The sequence below is a fragment of the Dromaius novaehollandiae genome, chromosome 2 (assembly GCF_036370855.1).
Source record: "Dromaius novaehollandiae isolate bDroNov1 chromosome 2, bDroNov1.hap1, whole genome shotgun sequence".
Classification (NCBI taxonomy): domain Eukaryota; kingdom Metazoa; phylum Chordata; class Aves; order Casuariiformes; family Dromaiidae; genus Dromaius; species Dromaius novaehollandiae.
In genome coordinates this window covers 78,884,412-78,902,734 of record NC_088099.1, presented here as the reverse complement: position 1 = coordinate 78,902,734, position 18,323 = coordinate 78,884,412, and the positions used below count along the sequence as shown (strand labels likewise).

The 18,323-nt window shown below is 40.1% G+C and overlaps 1 protein-coding gene across 6 annotated transcripts in view; it reads right to left on the bottom strand.

Annotated features, from left to right (window-relative positions):
- PLEKHG4B (pleckstrin homology and RhoGEF domain containing G4B) overlaps positions 1-14,450 on the bottom strand; it is a 65,348-nt gene extending 50,898 nt beyond the window's left edge. For all 6 annotated transcript variants that reach the window (XM_026107117.2, XM_026107120.2, XM_026107121.2 and 3 more), the window contains exons 1-2: positions 14,092-14,450; positions 221-418 (exon numbers count right to left, since the gene is read on the bottom strand). In XM_026107117.2, coding sequence (XP_025962902.1) covers positions 221-418; positions 14,092-14,148 — 255 coding nt within the window. In that variant the 5' untranslated portion in view covers positions 14,149-14,450. The remainder of the gene's footprint in view (positions 1-220; positions 419-14,091) is intronic.
- Positions 14,451-18,323: the final 3,873 nt, after the last annotated feature.

The following is an 18,323-nucleotide window of genomic DNA, read 5'->3' as shown; positions in this document are numbered from 1 at the left end:
ACAGTTTTCAAAACTTAGTATATATTTCTTTTTCACTGTTTCTTTGGTAAGCTTATAATGTGGCTTGATCCCTAGACATTAAAAGCTGTATTTGCCAGATCTAAAGAGCCCCATAGTTAAGCTATTTAATTCCACCTTTTCTTTTTTAAATTCCACTTTATCTTTTTGTTCAACTAAGGAAGAAAGGAGGCTGGTGCTTTGTAAGAGTAGGTATACTTACACATGTTTCTCCCTGAATGCACTGTAAGGCTCTCTTAGCAGGAACAAGGAAGTCAATCACGCATCTGAGGCCATCTCCTTGATACAGCTTTTCCACTACGTTGAAGAGCTGCCAGAGGACAGTGGCAGCTGTGGCCTCAAAAGGTGGGTACAACGCAGAGAGTGTGTTCTGAATGTAAGTGTCAAGGGATTTAGAGTCCTGTAAAAAAAGCATTAAAATAATCACTGAAGAATTTTCTCAGAAAACTGAAAGACAGAAATTCCTCATGCATTTATTCCACCTTGTTATCTTTACACATTACATACGCTCACAACTCATGAGGAGTTTCTCTTGTCTAAATTGCACAGTAACTTGTAACAGAAGTGTTCTGGCTAATTTTTATGTAACTGTCCAAACTGCTGTGTTTTAATACACTGTGCAATTCTGTCAAAACTATAATTCAGCTCACTACTGCTTAAGCCATTTTCATGCAATTGGAATTATTTATTTGTATTATGAAATGCTAAAATATTAAGCTTTTATTAAACAACTATTTTCTTGTACATTCTGTTGCCTCACCTGAATTTATGTGCTGCAAAACCATTCCCCACACGTTTTCATAGCAAGTGCAATAAAGAGTGTTCATGGATTCTGAAGAGACTCCAGTAAACACTTTCCCTTCTAAGCTATTCTATGCTAACAATCTGAATTTCTATTTTCTCCAAAACCTACTTGTATCATCTTGAAGTTTCTCATTCTTGGTTTCAACAGTGTAAAATGCTGTCATTTTTCTTTCATGATTGTAGTCATTCTGAATTTCAAAAATATCCAGAAGAGAGATTTATTGATGCATGAATCTGTGGAATAATCTTTTTTCTTCCTGAAGAAGAGTCCTAACTACCATTTCATAACTTCAGTAGCCAAAGCCTGATAACCATTTTTGCTGCATAAAGTTACACTAGCACTGTGTTGGAAGTAGGATGGGGGAAAAAAAAAGCAATAGAATTCAGTCTTATGTCATATGGAAAAAATGGTGTATGAGGAGAGCTGCCAATTCCCATCCTTTTAGATCTTCCCTAATTGGGAATCTTCCTAATCTTCCTAAAATCTCTCCCTAAAAGAAGAAAAACTTAGCTAGACACAACATCTCCAAAATTCTACTGAGTTGTGTTCTTTTGGCTTAAAACTTCCAATAAATTATATGTGTATAACCATGGTTACAAGGGGAGAAGATGGAACACGTGAAGGCTCCAAAGAATTGGGCAGAAGAACAGAAAGTATCTGCTAGTCCTGTTTCCCTAAAGGAAAGGGCCCCTTTGGAGAACGGTGGAAGGAAACTATACCAAGAAGAGAGATGTGAAAGAGCATATAGGAGATGATAAAAGGAATCAGACTCTGAGGATGACTGCAGGGAGTGGGGAGGTACATTGGGAAGTCCCAGAGTCACACATACAAGACAGCAGAAGACTGGGCCACATACAACAAGCACAACACTGTCACAGCACTGATGAGAAGGTAAGTAAAGTTTAATCTGTTTTGCCACTCTCTTCCTTCCTACCTCTCAGCCAAAAAGCAGGGCTTGATTAAGAAGCTTGCTGTCACCTCAGTTTGGCAGCTGCATTTATTTTTCAGGTGCCAAGTTTGCTGAAATACCTGAATTAACAGAGCAGTAAGCTATCTACAGGTAACAAATCAAGGTTTGTGCTTGGAGACTTCAGGGAACAAAGGGAGTGGTGAAGGTCATAGCCAAGCAGCTTTCCTTTAGGAGCCCACAGACAGAGGCAGCAACACTAAACTTTTTTTTAAAAAAGAAGCCCACTCTGCAGGAGCAACCCTCTACCAGAAATAAAGCAAACAGATCAAGAAGAAGGAAAGATTTCCCCAGGCTGAGAACTTGGAACAAATCCAGGAACCACAGAAATGCTGAGGTCACTGCTGACAAGTGTCAAACAGTGTGTTGTCTTCAGTTCTAGTGCTGTTTAGAGGGGGGGGAAAAAGTGTTTGTAGTTAGGAAATTGCTTTGATAAACTTTCTAGTCCTCATTTTACTCCCTTGTCCTTGAAGTATGCATTTATAAACCAAAGGGACAGAAGCAGGCAGAATCTGGAAGAAAACATGTTTGTGGGGCAGCAGGGATAGGGAGAGAGGAATAGACAGCAGGGGAAAAGGAGCAGGTTTAAGCAATTCAGAATGATTCTAGATTAAGTTATTTCACTGACCTGGTCTGCATACCAGAGTGGGCTCCACAGATGCAGAATCAAGGGGGCTTAAGAGTCCGAGGGAATCCAGCATCAGAAGCCAGAGGCTGGCATTCTCCCAGAGAACTGACCCAGACTAGGTTGTGACAGAGGCACGCTTACTAGCCATTTAAATACACCTTAGAGTCATCCATCCAAACACATTTAGCACAAAGGAATGCTATGAGGAGCTTCTGCCTACATGGCCGCCCTAAGGAGCGCCAGCTCTCCACCGTACCAAACCCTGTTCAGATATTCTTGAAGCAGACACAGCTGGAATAAGCCTTCCTCAGCTGCAGTCATCTGTGTACAATACAGGCTGAATTCTGCGTGAGAGTAGCTATCTTCACTGCACAGAAGGAAAAAAGAAAAAGAAAAAAAACTTTACAAAATTTATTTCCAATAGCTCAAAAGGCAGGTTGTACATATTCAGTCCTTCAGCCAGATACAAGTATTAGAACATAACTTATTCATAAACCATGCAGCACTGAGCAAGACTGAAAAACTGCCTACTACAACTTGTAGTGCAATGCTGCCTTATTTGCCTGACTAGGTCTGCATTTCATTGGCTAATAACATAGGTCTTGGTATTACCTACGTCATGTCAGGATGCCACAAAAGCACTTGATCCAGTGATAAAATGTAGTCTATCAAAGTAACCGAAAGGGAGATTACAACAGACCATGTTCCATTTCTCTGTTTTTCAGATTTTATTATGTTTTTCTTTAAGCAGAGTGACTGGCTCATTCTAATTGGAGGGAGATAATCATTCTCTGCCTTTGAAGTACCAAAGCCATTCTAGGTGAGAAGGCTCCGGAGAGGAGGCAAGCAATGGTAGACATCTGCTATGCCAAAGGACCTTTGCACAGTGCCCTCATTTTCAAGTTTCTTAATTAATGCACAATTTCAAGTTATGTAGCAAAGAAATCAAACATATATACTACTACTGTCAGTTTTTGTGAAAGCACTTACAAACATCCGCAAGTGAGGAGTATGGGTATACCAAGCTGCTCGAGCAAGACTCAGATTTGAGCTGGCTGCATACAACTGGATACTCACAGTTATCTGAATAGTTAGAATGAAAATCTCATTACCTCACATGCAGGAAAGAAGTTAAAGATTAAATAAGTGACACTATGCTGCTCCTACATCTGGCTTTCACAGTATGGCTCCTTAATAAAATCAATGCCATGCAAAAATATTAACCCAGTGTAGGGCTGTATGAGATTATCTAAGTGGATTTGAGGTATTCAAGTTCTCATACCTTTTCAATACAGTGTAGTTGGGTAAAAAGAGCCTGATACCACAGACATCTTCCCACGCAAGGAACAAACTAAAGAGCAACCCCTGACTAAATGCCAAGAACCTGGACAGACACAACAAGAGCTTTGCTTCCAACCTGCTCTTCTCTCACACGAAGCTGGTGGTGACAGCTCTGCTAATGCAAAGGAGGGAAGCCAGCTGGACCACCCTGAACAAGTACATGTATTTCATAAACAAAATGGCAAAGCATACAGTTGGAATGGAGGTCTCTTAGGCCATACAAAGATAAGTCAGTAATCAGAAAGAATGTGGAAAATGAGAGAAGCTGCCTACCGGAAAGCAAGTTAGGAACTTTGCAGATGAAAGGCTCCTAAAGAATATATTTCTCCTTTGTAAAAATCAGGGCAGCCTGAAATGACACAAGAATGCTGTTGTATAGGAAAAAGTACAAGCAGTAAAAGATAAGCTGTTTTATAACCATTTACATTACATCAGTTATTTTCTCAACTGGACTGGCCACGCAAACAGCTATGCAAATTAGCTATTCAAAAACACCTCCTGAAAGGCTTGCTTTTATACCAATTCAATAAAAGTATCACTTTAGAGGTACACAGCCATGCTAGAGTGATGACTACGCAGAGAACAAAAAAGGCACATACAACTAGTTTTCAAACCATCTGAAAATGAAACAAGTCTCAAGATACGCACTTATCTCCAGAGAGGTTTGTGAATCTGCTGGAGATAGAAGATGCTTTGAAGCATGAATCTCTAACAGAGTAACAATGCCTTTAGCAAGAATTAACACCATCTCTCACAAAGAAAAAGCCTTTTTCACTGAGGTCTCAAACGGCAATATGAATGACTGCTCTATCACACGCCCATCTCTTGGTTTGTTTAATACAGGGGTCAAAAAGCAGCACTATGCTATATCTAAGCCTGTATTTGCACACCAAAATAATTATATATGCAGTTAAAGTGACTTGATATGTTATGTCAAAAAGACTCGATATAACTAGTTAAAAATAGAATACAAAGAATCTCTGAAGGGAGGAAATCAAGCACAGGAATGATTTTCTTACTTTTCAGTATTGTTTCCACCTCAAGTCAAGAAACAAAATACCATCAAGCAACCTCATAAAAGTTTCTCAGCATTTCACATGATCAAATCTCAGGCCCATCAGAGTATGAAGGTATACAGTCAGGAGCTGATCCTTCATTTCACACATCTTCATCACCTAGACATTTTGCCCTGGGGATAAGCAGAGTATGGGTTTGATAGCAAACAGCTTCACTGAGCGTATGTAACACTTGGATAGCTGTTGCATATATGTTATATAGGCTTCAGTCTTCATCTGAAGAATTGGGTAGTGGTAGTAGTAGTAGCCACCAGCAGTAATACTTCAGATTAAACAAGATAAAACTTTCTCTTGGCATGGACAGGTCACAGTGCTCTGGCAATAAGCAAGTAAAAGCATCAGTGAATTACAATGCATGGCATTCATCTAAACTGCTACTGAAGCACAAAAAAAAAAAAAAAAAAAAACCCACAAAAAAACCCACACACTCAAAGCTGAAGTAGAAGACAACAGCCACGGTGTGCTAGGATGCTCTTGACCGTGGTGAACATTTAACATAGCAGATGAAGAATTGTGGATTGCATATATGGAATACCCAATGTGGAGCGCATTCTGCAGAGAGAAGAAAAATAATCCACCTAACGTGTCCAAGTTTTAACCTCAACTTTCTCTTTCAGTTCTGCGCAACACAGGTATTCTTTTTGTACCTACTGACCTATTTTTCACCCCAACATCAGATGGCAAAGGCTTGTAAGGTATTTGTCTAACTGTACATGGGAAAGCAAAACAAAAGAAGAAAAAAAAAAGACTTCATGAATTGTTTCTCAGACATATATATAAAATATGATATGATAAAGTATGAAAGATGCCATCTACTTAGCTGCAATTACAGAAAGATGTATGTACTTATACCCTACCGTCAGACAAATCGTATCAAAAAGTACACAAGCACACTCCGAACGGAGCTCACATTGAATATACAACCTGCTATCTTAATATCAGATTAAAATGTTCCCATTATATGGCGCACAGATTTATTAAGGTAATTTAAGAGCAATAATCAGGATAACAGTTAGCTATGATTAGGACAACAATTAGTTAGCAAGGAATTTTGTTAGCATGCCACTTACAGACTGAGCAACTTTGATCTCAAGTGGAGATAAGAAAGGTTGCAGAGTGCCAACAAGAGGAGCAGATGTGTTTGCCAAGGGCTGTTATGCTTTGGTAACAGGATCCCATTGTCACGGGTGATTTCATGAAAACAAAGGGATTTGTCCATATTTAAGATCCGAATACCTCTCATCCCTGAGGTTCCTGCATCACATGTCCATTCTCACATGCAAGTTCCACTTCTGCCTGCTGCACATGGAACACTTTTTTTCTTGTCACCCGCTTTTACCCAGTGCTCAGATTCAGAAATTATCTCTCTGTAGGCCAGGGCCAATGGAACTGGGTTTTTTTCCAAATAATCTCATGATGAACATTAGGATATTATAATGATTATGATGATCATCCTAAAATGAAATCATTCAATCTAGCACCTACTGTGCTACCATGAGAACATTCATTAAGGAGACTCACAAGGAAGCCAGAGGTTGCATCGCACCTTGCTTTTAAAACTGGAGCCTTGGCACAGCTCTAAAATTTCTTACTTTGAAGTCCCAGAATGTATATCTGAAGCCACTCTCCCTTTGCCCGTCACAGCTGCCACTAAACTTGCATCTTGCCAGCGTACCAGGCATTCCTGCATGAATGCTAGCCTGCACTCCACGTTTCGCACAAGTGCAATGGAAGCAGAACTGACAGGCTTTACAGAGGCAAAACATGATTAAGAGGGCATTCCTGCTGCGAGATAAGGACAGACAACAAAATCCATGAGAAAGAGCAGGAAGAATGGAGGGGAAACACCTGGGATAGCAAATATACATTTCCTCAACCACCACTGCTCCCTTCCACTGTCAGGCAGTGATGCACTCCTGAACCTTATTCCCCTGCCAGCAGCAGATCTTCTTTACCCTACAGAGTCAGCATCTGTTCCCTTCCCATGCGTCAGCCCCAGTGGTTTTACAATTACTCCATGGTTTTATTCAGTTCATCTGAATTGCTCAGCTATGAACCTATTCTCCCCCCTCCCCCCCAAATCCAAACTTTCTAAGTGATAAAATGAGTTTATCCAGAAAACCCTCAGGTTGACAGGACTTCAGATATTCTCCAGCACAATCTTACTGAAACCCACCAAACCTCAGAGGCTATTTCTTGGCATGAAAACAAGCTGGCAGATTAAAGTCCCTAACAAATTTACAGGCAAGAAGGCAATGTCTTATAAAAAGGCCCAAATAACGCTATGTTTCAACTAACTGACAAGACTGCTGAAGAAATACATGTTAAATATACTTTTCAGAACTCAGGGGAGCATTTATCCTGGCATACTGCCAATTGACTTAATTTTCCAATATGAGATATACATATATATACACACACACACATATATATGTATATATATGAAGGTCAGACACCCTTCTCCTTCCTCCCCCTCCCATTCTCCTGCTAAAACACATAGGTTCGGTGACAGAACCCTCCTGGTACCAGAGCATTCCAGACATGTGGTACTCATGCCTGGCTGGCACTCCATTAATTAATCTTTCATTAGATAAAGTCTCATTGTCATCTCCTCTATCACAGCCTCATTTAGCAGTACACCCAAGTACTAATTTCAGCCAATTCAAATTAGTTCAAGATTAAGAAAATAAAAAACCTTTCTTTAACTGAAGCTGGTTGCAAGCATTTTTTCCTAGGAAAAAAACATTGGGAAGGCCAGTTGTCCAAGCAGCTGTCCACTGAGCTGGCTATTCCTCAAGTAACACACATACGCTCCCCAGACACAGTTCACTGGAAACTACCCAAATTTGGGAGGGAAGGGAGGGGTTTGTTTTCTTGACAAGTTGTTTGCCACAGCTTTGGAGAATTAAATGGGGTCCATGAGTAGACAAGGTAAACATCAAGAGTGCGCAAGAGCAGGATTCCCCCTCCCAGGAGCAGTGAGCTGTTGCATCAGGAAGTCATGCCTCTGAGCTGTACAAGGCTGCAGTACTAAGACAGTTAAGCTCAGTTTCTAGTCTGAAGAAACAAAAACAAGTGCTCACTCTGCACGCTTTTGCTGAGTCAGGGCATGACAGCCTCAACCTGCAAATCTGTATGGTTGAATTCCCTACTTCTTAAGAATTGAGTATTGAGTATTTGAGAATTGAGAATTGAGTATCACTCAATGCTGGACAAGTACCTTCACACAGTTGTTCTGAGGAAACAAAAAAAATACTTAAGGCATTAATTACATGATGTCTGGGTACATTCTAAGGCTTCTAAGAAGTAGAGGAGACCTTGCTGGTGGTGCTTGAAGCACCAGGAAGATGATACACAATAGTCACAGCTGTTGGTACCAGCCACAGTACAGAGTGTGCATCACCTCACAAAACTATGCATTTTATTTTCTTATTTAATAAACTTCTACTGCTGCTACTTCAAAATCTCCTTTGTCACAGAGGGGAGAAGGCAAAAGACGACAGGAACGTTCATGTTTCAAACCAGCTTAATAGCAAACTGCACATCTCCAGTTTGCAATCATCTTTAATTTAGAATTGTTTAGCTCATCTAACAATCCACATAATCTACCATAACATGATCCAGTAACTCCCTTTATAGTTAGAGGTCATTCACATGTGCAGGTATTGAGGTTTTTTCATCTTGGAGGGATTGGGGGGGGGGGGGGGAGGAGGCGGCATCATTGAAAAAATGATTGAATGCTTTTCATTCACTCTCCTGGAGGGAGAGGGGGCACAAACTGCTCTAAAAGATACTCTGCCCTTTCACTTACCAGATTAACTTTTAAATAAACAAAAACAACGGAGCTGGATAAAAACAAAAGCAGACCAAATCGAGTCTGCCAGTAGCTGCCTTACATCCTGTCACTAAGTAAAATACCGAGCTTACCAAGCCCCATAATTGTATGTTACTTTTCAGGTTACTTATTGTCTTACTAAGCTAGTAATTATCCATTTCTTTTTAACCAGCATCTCTATCCCACCAAAAGGAACTGATCAATTCAATGAATTAAAAAGAAAACAGGAAATTGATAAAACACAGAATTTGAACATTGCAAATTAACCACATCAGATTCACACACTTGTTTTAGGTATTGTCTGAGAGGAAAAAAAAAAAAAATCAGGACTATGTTGTCCTCATGCAGTCTTTAGCTAAATTTCAAGACCTGCTAACGTTGAGGAAAACCAGTGTATTAAAATCTGCAGCTCTCTCCCTTAAGATAAATCTTCTTTATCACCACAAACTGCTCTGTAAACAAGAAACATGTTACTGACTCCTGAATAAGTAGTACACCTTTCTTGAAATAACAGATACCACTAATCAACATTTTAAATCTGAGTCCTACATGCATTTAATATTATAGTTATGTAATATATTGCAAATACAAGGGATGCTAAAAATCATTCATCAACAAAATAACGTGACAACTTATACTTCTGTGAGTATATCCTGTACATTTTCTTCAATGTTATACACTTCCATACTGTGCTATGAAAAACTACACTGAATACATGTAATATCCAGTGTTCACAAGTCTCATTAATAACCCGATCTTGGGTTTCAGTAATAAATACGGTATTAAAATGCAAAATTTTAAATAATCATTATTTTTATACTAATAATTTGATGGATATCTCCAAGATCTTATTTACCTATCCATCTATCTACCATACAGCTATATACTGAGCAATTTTTATTTATTAAGAGCTACTTTTGCATCAAAATACATCTATGGAATGGCACAAGAAAAAGTAAATTCCATTTCAGATGAGCAAAGAATACTCTCATTCCTTAAAAAATGAAAGGAGGAAATGCAGAAACTTGAGTTTGCACAACAACACAACAGGGCTTCAAATAATTCATGCTATTCACTGCAGCTACAATTATCTTGGCCAGTTCAAACTTGTCTGTCATTTTGGAAGCATCCTTAACTCAACTCAATCTCCTCACATACTGGTTTTATAAATCAGTGAAGAGAAGCAATATCTATAAGAGTTAGCACGCTCTGATGCTGATCCTGGCACAGATTAGCCAGTAACCACAGGGCTGTGGAGGGGAATTACAACTAAAGAGACGTGAGCAGTCGACCTGAGGTTCTGAGGCTTTGATTTTTTTCATATTTTTTTTTCATGTATTGCACCTTCATTTGGCTTGACCCTCCACCGAGCAGCTCACTGATTATTTTTACAATGGTACTCATCACTAACTTGCCCAAGAGTCTTCCACAAAAGACACACATAAGTCTTTGTACCCTGTAAAATCTACTTTCCTGGAAGTGCAGCAGCATCCTTCTTTTTTTCTTCACCAAGTTATTTCAGCAGGAACTAGATCCTGTCCTCTACCCTATAAAACTTAAATGGCCTCACTGTAATCCACACTAACACTAGAGCGGGACAGCTACATGCAGTATAATTACAGACAATGCTGGCTGCTCCAAGCAGGCTTGGATGACATCAAGATGTTTGCAAGCAAAGTAGTTTACTGAATAAGGCTATTTTCTTACAGAAAAAAGAAGGTACGGAAAGCTGGCTGCAGCCTTCAGTCACCCTCTCTGCACAAGCTCTGAAGTCCGTGTCCCTGAGCAAGATCACACTTCAGACTAGGCTGACAACATGCAGCTCCCAGCCTGACAGGGCATCCTACTGCCCGCCAGCAGGGAACTCGCCTCTTTATCCTCACCACAGGACAGGTTACATCAGCACCCACTCTCCAAAATACAAGCCAAAACACGTCATCATGTCCAACTTTGAAAATAAGGAACAGAATATGGGGAGAAATTGTTATTTTTCTCACTACAACCTGAACTTCCCAGGGACAATGTGTATTTTGGCATGACCTCTGAATGCTGACAATTCTAGGAGCTGCTTTTTAGAACAAGCCCCAACTTCAGGCGGTTTTGTCAGTCTCCAGTACGCAGGCCTGCTCTTCGTCCCTGTCCCCCTAGAAGGCAGTACAGTCTGGCTGTTCCTCAACTCCCATTCCAAGGCTACCTGATGTCAGTCTTCTGTGAAAAAGGGAAGCCAGGGGGAGCAGGCTGTAACCCTTTAAATAATTAAGCACAAGAGCCTTAGTAACAATGTGATTTTGACCACCTTCTCTCCTGTTTTTAGCTTATGTGCAGAATGTGCACTTCTGTATCCTACCTCCTTCTGGATCATACATGAATTGGAAGTAAAGAATACTAGTCCAGGGACACCAAACAAGAGAGGATGGCAGATGGACAAAAAGAGTTTTTTTCCTGAAAATGTGAATAAAGCAAAGCAAAGGACAGAAACCAGAGCTCCTCCTTGAGTACAAAGTTTTCTGTCTCTGCCTTTTGTGCAGCAACCTGCAGAATGAGCTGTGTATTGTGAGCTAGACTGGGCAATGAGACAGCCATGGAATAATCTGCTGCAGTGGCCAATTCCCCTCAACAAAATTAGCTAGAAAAACTCAGGTCATTCTTTGTTCCAAGGATGAGGGAGAGCAGCAGCAGATGGTTTTCAAAGACTCACGAGCTTCCCAGCTCCAGAGGTGGCAGCAAGTCCAAAAGCAAATGGAGAAAAGATGTGCAAGGGACAAACAACTTTAAAGCTTTCAGATTATCATCCATTTCTTGGGCTTTGTCCAAAGCAACAGTCTGGATCTGGGCTGCTAGTGAATGTTTATGGGCACCAGCTCTTGCCACTAACTTGCTAAAAAAGGTGTACTCCCACTCACTTAAAAAGGGAGTGAGGCAGATCGTTGCAGCTATGTTACGTCGTCAGCAAAACAAGAAGTCAAGTTAAAAAAGGTTATTTTGACCAGATGCTGCTTTTAAAGGAAACACCTGGAAATGGCTTTGTTCTACATGATAACCATTACAAATGTTAAATACTTGCATACAACTTTCCCAATGCTATTTATGTATTAACATGTCCATTATTTTTCCTCTCATTTAAGATTTAAAACACATGTTTTTTAAAAAAATATTATTTATGAAGACAAGTACAATACGAGTTTGCTGGGAAACATTACAAGTTTATAACTCTTAATACTCTTCACATCTGGGTCTTGAAATGTACCTTCAGTGTCAAGGAATGTGAACCAGTTTCTGAAGTTGTGGACCAATTCTGAAGTTAAGGATAGATCAAGGAGAATCAGCTGCTAGATTTAATTTTTTTATCAAGAACATTACAAAAGTTTTTTGTTTTCTTTTTTATTAACATTCAATAAGGAAAACATGGACCATTTTCCTAAGCAGACAACCTACAATAGAGACACACCTAGGACTGATGATACGAAACGTTTTTCTAGCACATCCAGCATGCTGAGCCCATGGTTTTGGATGGCCACACACAAATCTTGTTTGAGACTCCCAAGAAACAGAACAGATACTGCAGCATGGATTGAGAACATCATCATGGCATATGACATCATTGCATACTATGTCACTGCACACAGACCACAAATGGTAACAGCTTTAGTCCCACTGAGATAAGCCTGGTCTCCAGAAGCAGCCAAAGAGACTCCAAATCCTTTTTCCAACCTCCCAGGCTTGTTAACAATTACAGATCTCAACTTGGGCTGGGGCTAGGGGGGAAACACATAACCCTGTGCAATGCACAGTGGCAAGGCATTCCTACAAGAATTACCCATTTAATTCTACCTTCTCGGAAAAACTACTATGATTATTAAATGGTTTTCAATAGAAGGTAAAACCTATAGAAGGACCCTGAAATACAAGTTCACATTCTGAAACACGTAACGTTGGATCAAACGGTCTAAATGCAAGTTTCACAAGAGCACCAGACTTTCTGCCCTGGAATTTGGAGACTCACTCAGAGAGGGTCTTTTTCTGCACCGCTACCTCAGTCTAGATCAGTGTTCCTCAGTCTGACACCATAAAGGGTTCCGCAGCACCAGTGCGGAAAAACTGTTAGCAAGACAGCAAAGCAAGGGGAGGGGAAAATTTTAAAGCTATACGCACATATTCGAAAAGTGTGCATACTTCTCATTTGGTTGGGGGGAAAAAAAAAACCCTGTGATAATACCCCAGCATGATATAGGGAGATTGACAGTTAAACAAGATCTATTTTACCCCAACCCCCAAAATTTCATTTTTATCTTAAAACAATAACATAAAACAATAACATTCTCCAAAAATATCCACTGGCCCAATTAGTCGGCCTGAAGTAATCAGCACACAAAAAGACCAACATCATCATCATTATCTTTCACACAGTCCATCAACCTTTGTAGTGAGTTTTTTCAAAGCAAGGCTTGGGGCTAGATGTGGACAATCAAGGAAAGGACCTCTAGAATAAAACAGAAGCCTCCATACCCACAGTCTGTTCCTTCAGATCAACTCATTTGCCCAAATGCGGGTACCTTGAAGTGAAGAGGCCATGCACAACCCTACCTCCTCTCCTGAAATATCTATGAATTTGTCCATTCTTTAAAACTTCCTTTTTAATTGCAACATTTTTGGATACTAAAAGCACTTTATTTTCCTTTGAAATAGTCTTCAGGCATTATTTTGCCTGCAAACCTAATGCATAAATGTTACTGGGGGGGGAAAAATCATATTTTTTCCTACCTGTAACTGTAAATGTTGCCATGTACTTTTATTCCAAATTTGTTATAAATGTAAAATATTGTTGATAAGAGATCTTCACCCATTGGAATGTCTGCAAATCCAAAACTTTCTCAAAATTTACTCACAAATAATACTGAACACTTAAACACAAAGGGATCTTCTCTCACTTATCAGACACTGAAAAAAATCGTCCTGTTTCACTAACCCATACCTGTTCGTTAAGCCAAACAGGAAGTTCTATTTTATAAAGTCTTTATACTCCAAGGGTGCCAAATTCCACTTTTTCCACAGTGAGAAGCAGCCTGTTGAATGTGCTCAGTTCTAAGGCTGAGTAACAAGTTATAACCAGGATATCAAAGACAGAAATCGGGATGGTGTGTTGCCCTTTCCCTCATAACTTTGCCACAAGGTACAAGTTACTCCTGAAAAATGTGGAAGTTTCACCTATATTTATACTATTTATTTCTCACAGTAAGAAAGAAAAAACAGATGTAAAATGCAGAATTTAGTGCAGTGCTACCTGAACATTTTGATTACTTGGTTAGAATAATCATAAAGTCATCGCTGGCATCGACAAACACAAGATTTTCTGAAGATTTTTACAGCCCCCCCGCCCCCCCAAAGCTTCTCCCTCCCTGGTTGTACTTGCACCCCACCTACCTTTATGCTCAGGTAACTATCACCTCTTGCCTTCGGAGCTGGGCAGTGGGGATTCATGTTGAGGCTTCCTCTGCTCTGACTTCAGTGCGAAAAAAGATTCCGTAAAACCCATTTTGCCAAGACAAGGCAAAGTACTGGCGACCGTGTCATTCCACTAACTTCACTTGACATCGCTTCCATCTTAGGCCACCTCTTTCTGTGTGATTTTTACAACCTGCAAGTGTTCTCAGGAGCCGTTCTCCATCGCCTGTGGCCCGCTGGCCGGAGCGTGAGAACAGGGAGGCCCCGCGCCCAGGCGCGCCGCGGCTCCCCCCCGGCTCGCGGCGCTGCTGATGCAACTTCCTCGGCCTGCCCCGAGTGCAGCACCTCCGCCCCCCGCAGCCCCTCGGGAAGCAACAAGAGCTGCTCCCATCACCCGCCCGGCCTCCCCCCTGCACACCGAAACAGCCAAAGGGAAAAGAAAACAATGCAGTGGGGACCAGAAATGCAGACGTTTTCCTGCCCGCGAGAGCAGCGTCTCCAATGCTCACCCCAGAAACCTGCAAAACTTGTAAAAAAGCGCTTAGCCACTAATTCATAAATTTTATCCTCAAGTCATATACTCAAAAATAACACAGGTAGTAAAGCTAAAACGGCTTTAGGGCGGGCTAGTAGGGCGGGAGGCTGCAGGCAGTGATAGGATCACTAACAGTCGGTCTCCATGGCAGTCCTTACTGCCGTTGAGAAACCTTTTGTTGTAAGCCTGCTAAATCAGGCTGTCAGCAGTTTAAACATTTTCTCCATTACCCAGAGGTTTTACTAGTTAATATAATATGCACTAAGTATGCAGTATATTGCTTCAAAATCCTCCTCTGATGCTGTAAGCCACTCAGCTGAAATTATGGGTACTGTGCTAAAAGAAAGTGGGACTGTAAACCTCCTGCAAGGGGGGTGTAGTTTGCAGACAACCTGCTCAAAGGCAATATCACAAGCATTCCTAAGCAAATATGGCCTGAATCAAATCATTACAGCATTTGTTTTCAGTAAAAATCTTAGGATATATATTTCTCCAAGGTGTGACCTGACTATCCGTCATACACCAGCACACCAGCCATCGCAACAGAATCCCAGCTTCAACAAAAATCCATTTTTCATCATTCCCATCGTAACACGACTCATTTCAGACACATTCATAAACTATTAAAATGATGGCTTCATCATTTTCATTTCAATTTCTAGCTACTTTTGAGTAATTCTGTGCGGAAATTACTGGCTAAAACTGTTTCTGGAACAACATTCCTCCCCCCCCCCCCCCCCCGCCTTTTTTTCTAAATGGAGGATCATCTGGAAACTCCCAGTTTTTCTTCAAGTCTCCTCCTCCGTGAGTGCACGGCACAACGCTCTGCCCTTTTGGCCTTTTGCCTCAGATAAAGAAGAGATGACACGAACTGCTGCAAGGCATTCACTCCCAGGAGACGGTATGCTCCCCCACGCTCCCCTGCTTTGTCACAGAGGAGAAAAAATAACCTCTTTGCTCAGGACTCGCACTTTAACGCTCCTGAATGAGTCACAAATTGCTGCTCTCTGACAGCCTGGAGTTACCTTTCAGGACATATCATCTCTGTTAATTGTACATATAAATCGTATCTGCAAAAGGTTATTTTCAGAAAGCAGTGGACAGAACACTACCAGAAAACAGAGAATCTGAAATCATCCTCAATAATTTTTAAAAGGCAGTTAGCAATACTTTTGTTATATACAAGAAAATGTTCACTTGGAGGGATTGTTTCACAGGCAGCATATTTAGCTAAAGTCAGTCAGAAATACTTGAAAATTTGGTGTTCCTGTTATTCTTTAAAATACTCAGAAAAGACTATTATAAGGGGAAGAATAATGATCCTACACAAAATTAATACCACTAGCAAGAAAATTCAACTTTATTTTAACTGCTTTAAGGATACCTGGTTTACAAGAGGATTTATAAATTAAGCTTTAAAGGAAAGCCCTTATTTTAGAGAGTTCTCTCTTTCTGTTTGCAGGAAGTTCTATCACCAGCTACCTTACAAACGCTGTTTCAGGCATGCTGCTACACTTTGTCCAGTTGGGTAGGAATTTGCTATTGAGAACTTTTAACATGCCATTTGCATTAAACATGCCCTTACTTCAGAAAAACCCAAACCTCTTGTCATGATCCAAGAGAAATACACCAAGCTGAAAACGGGACACTAACAGCTTGAACATGCAATAGGTATGTGATTTTGTCCCCTTTACAATGATGACTATTATATGGCACTGGGTGCCCTTGGAGCCAACCACCAAGCATTTCAGAGATCTGAAAGCGATTGGGGGAAAAAGTTTAAGATAGTTTAGAATTTAACTGAGGAAGGCATTTTGCTCTTTGGGACACTCTACCACATTATATTTTAAAGTTAATTTTATGATTAATCTTTGACATAATGTTCTTTTAAATTATAAAGCCAAGTGACTCTGTCCACAACCAAGGGGAGACAAATCATAGAATAAATTTTGGTTAACAAAGAAAAGAGTTATCATAGAAAAGACCTGAGTAGCAAAAACAAATTCTAGTTTTCCGTTAAAACTGCACAGAACAACTGTTCGCAGCAATAAAAGGCAGTAGAATAAACTGTTCTGTTTCAGTTTCAATGAATTGTTTCAGCTCAAGAGCTGATAAAGGATGCTAAATAAAGGCAAGGAGAAAACAAAGTTGTGCAAATAGCAAGGTAAGCTTTAAAGGAATATATGGAAGTCAGCAAACAAAACAGAGCAGGCGTAATAACTCAAGCTTATCTGCTTTTTTGTGTTTGTTCTTGTTTTTTTCTTTCAAGAACTTAGTACATTTATGCAATCTATAGAGATCACAAAAATGAGCAAAAGTTGCAAGGCAGTCTTTTACAACCTTAGGTGTATTCTTTAGGTTTTCTGGAGCTGAATGAGATCACTGGGGAGAACTGCTCTCCACTGAGTCTCTTTTTCGGCTGAGCAATTAACATTCTCTTTCGCAGTGCTACTACCTGATTTTTTTCGCCAATCACTTACAATAATACCACACTAACTCCTTCAGGGACATGTACTTTTTCCAACCGTATAACAAATTACCTTGTGACACCACTGGGGTGCAAAACCCACCATACCCACATTTCCAGAAAATTATTCACCAGCACTGTTGGAATACAGAATCACAGTGCTGCCAGCAGCCCAGACCACAACGCTTTCGGTGTATCTGTCACAACTTTGCTTATGAAAAAGAACGGTAGCTCAAAGGCATTCAGTGGAATTCAACATGCTCCAGAGTAGGTAAGACCTAAGTCAACTTCACCTTTACTGCCCCACTCCCACACAGCACCATAATTATATGTAATGTTTAAAATTCAGATATGCTAATAATCCCCAATAAATTAAAGGATCTGATACTGCAACTGCTTACACCCGAAAGTAGTGCATTCCTGCATAAGTAGTCAAAAAGCACAATGTATCCAGCAGCAAATATTTTGAGGAGCAGGACTGTATTTTATAGCAATAGGCTTGCAACAAACATTGACAATTAATGATGATTCTTTAGCTTAAATGTTAGCTGGAATCATTGTCTCTTTTAAAAAGCTGAAGAGCATAGTTCTTCACATACAGAACTTAACCTAATGTGGAAATGCAAGGTAGCTAGATAAGTCATGACCCAGAGACCAATATAAGTCCTCTTTTTAAAATGCCTACAGAAATATTTCCAGGAAGCAAGAACAAGCAGATCTGCCTTAGATGCTTTCATTAGCCTAATCTGTGCTGGGAAATATATATTGTTTCCTCTTTTTTTTCCTAACTGTACTGAATAGGGACCACTGCTCTGTGCATAAATTACACTAGACTATTTAAAACACATTTTGAATTGAATGAATATTTAACCAGAAGTATTAGTTGCATCAGCTTTACTCTGAAGTGACAGACTTTTTGAATTTATAAAATATTTTCTAAATTGTTTTTTCAGGCCCAACAGTATAAATGGTCAGCTTCACTGAAGAACTCTCTCAAAAGACTAATGTCCCAGTAATCTCTCTCTAAGAGTTTTTGCTTTGAATGTGTCTCCTATGGTATTAATGGTTTGAAGCAGAACTAACCTTCACTTCACAGGTCACTTAACATATGGAGCTTTAGAATTTGGTCTAGGTACACAGCTTTGTCTTTGTGCTTTCTGTTTTCACAAAGAAAAAGTTTTCACATGGAATGAAAATTCTTTTGCTTCA